The sequence below is a fragment of the Polistes canadensis genome, unplaced genomic scaffold (genome assembly GCF_001313835.1).
Source record: "Polistes canadensis isolate GaletaPanama2010 unplaced genomic scaffold, ASM131383v1 scaffold_301, whole genome shotgun sequence".
Lineage (NCBI taxonomy): Eukaryota > Metazoa > Arthropoda > Insecta > Hymenoptera > Vespidae > Polistes > Polistes canadensis.
The window spans coordinates 91,324-92,560 of NW_014569848.1; the positions used below are offsets into that span (position 1 = coordinate 91,324).

General features: G+C 26.4%; 1 protein-coding gene across 1 annotated transcript in view; it reads right to left on the reverse strand.

Annotated features, from left to right (window-relative positions):
* The window catches only part of LOC106791373 (ras guanine nucleotide exchange factor B), a gene marked incomplete in the record, with an annotated part of 15,494 nt that overhangs the window by 1,758 nt on the left and 12,499 nt on the right, over nucleotides 1–1,237 (reverse strand). Inside the window, 1 exon segment of the mRNA XM_014756973.1 lies at nucleotides 322–680. Within this exon segment, the coding sequence (XP_014612459.1) occupies nucleotides 322–680 (359 nt within the window).

Consider the following 1,237-nt stretch of genomic DNA (forward strand, 5'->3'; position numbering starts at 1 on the left):
TGCATGCAATTTTGTTGATAGTACTATTACGATATACAGTAATAAAAAATGACACAATTAATACGTTATTTAATTTAAATGAAATATTAATAAATATTATAATAAATTTTTTAATATATTGGAAATTTAGGTAATTAAAAATATTTTTTTTAGTATTTATATACGATGTATACTCCAATTAGATATTGCATGCAATTTTGTTGATAGTACGATTACGATATACAGTAATAAGAACAAATAATTGAACGAAAATATTTTTTTCAAGGTTTATAACGAAAATGAATATTATTAATTAAGATAAAATATTTGAGATTATCTTACTTTTTCCAAACTGGATCGGACCATTTCCGTGATGGGACTTTGTTTGAGCCTTTGCCTTTCAACTTCCATTTGCATGTGTGCCATTTCTTTGGCTTGTGCAAGTGCCATTCGTGCTTCGGTTTGAAGTTTTGCTTGGCGTGCAAAGAAATCAGCCTCATCCACAGGGGCTGAATTTGTCCCGGAGTCTAGTCTCAATGGTGGTAGGCTTAATACTTGTGGTCTTGAGGGTGCTTGTTGTTTTGTTTGTTGTTTCGATCCACGAGATATTGGTGTGGACCCAGGCAAGGCGTCGCTTTCTGAGCATGACGATTCTGTATCCGACGGTGTCTCATTCATGAAGCAAATTTGAAGATTCATACCTATTATAATAAAAACCAACAAAATAATTAAATACAATAATTTCCTATACATACATAAAACAATAATTCATTTCATAAATTAACGTAGAACACACTTTATTTTTAATAGAAATTTGAATAACAATAGTTCGAACAAAATACTATCTAATTATTAAATGTCATATCGTTAATGATTTAACAATAATAATTTAATAAACTAACGTACAATACACTTTATTTTTAATAGAAATTTGAATAATAATAGTTCAAGTAAAATTCTATTCAATTATTAAATGTCATATTGTTAATGGTTTAACAATAATAATTTAACAAACTAACGCGTACACCATTTTATTTATAATAGAAATTTGAATAACAATAGTTCGAACAAAATACTATCCAATTATTAAATGTCATATCGTTAATGATTTAACAATAATAATTTAATAAACTAACATATAATACACTTTATTTTTAATAGAAATTTGAATAATAATAGTTCGAATAAAATTCTATCCAAATATTAAATGTTATATCGTTAATGTTTTAACAATAATTTAACAAACTAACGCGTACAC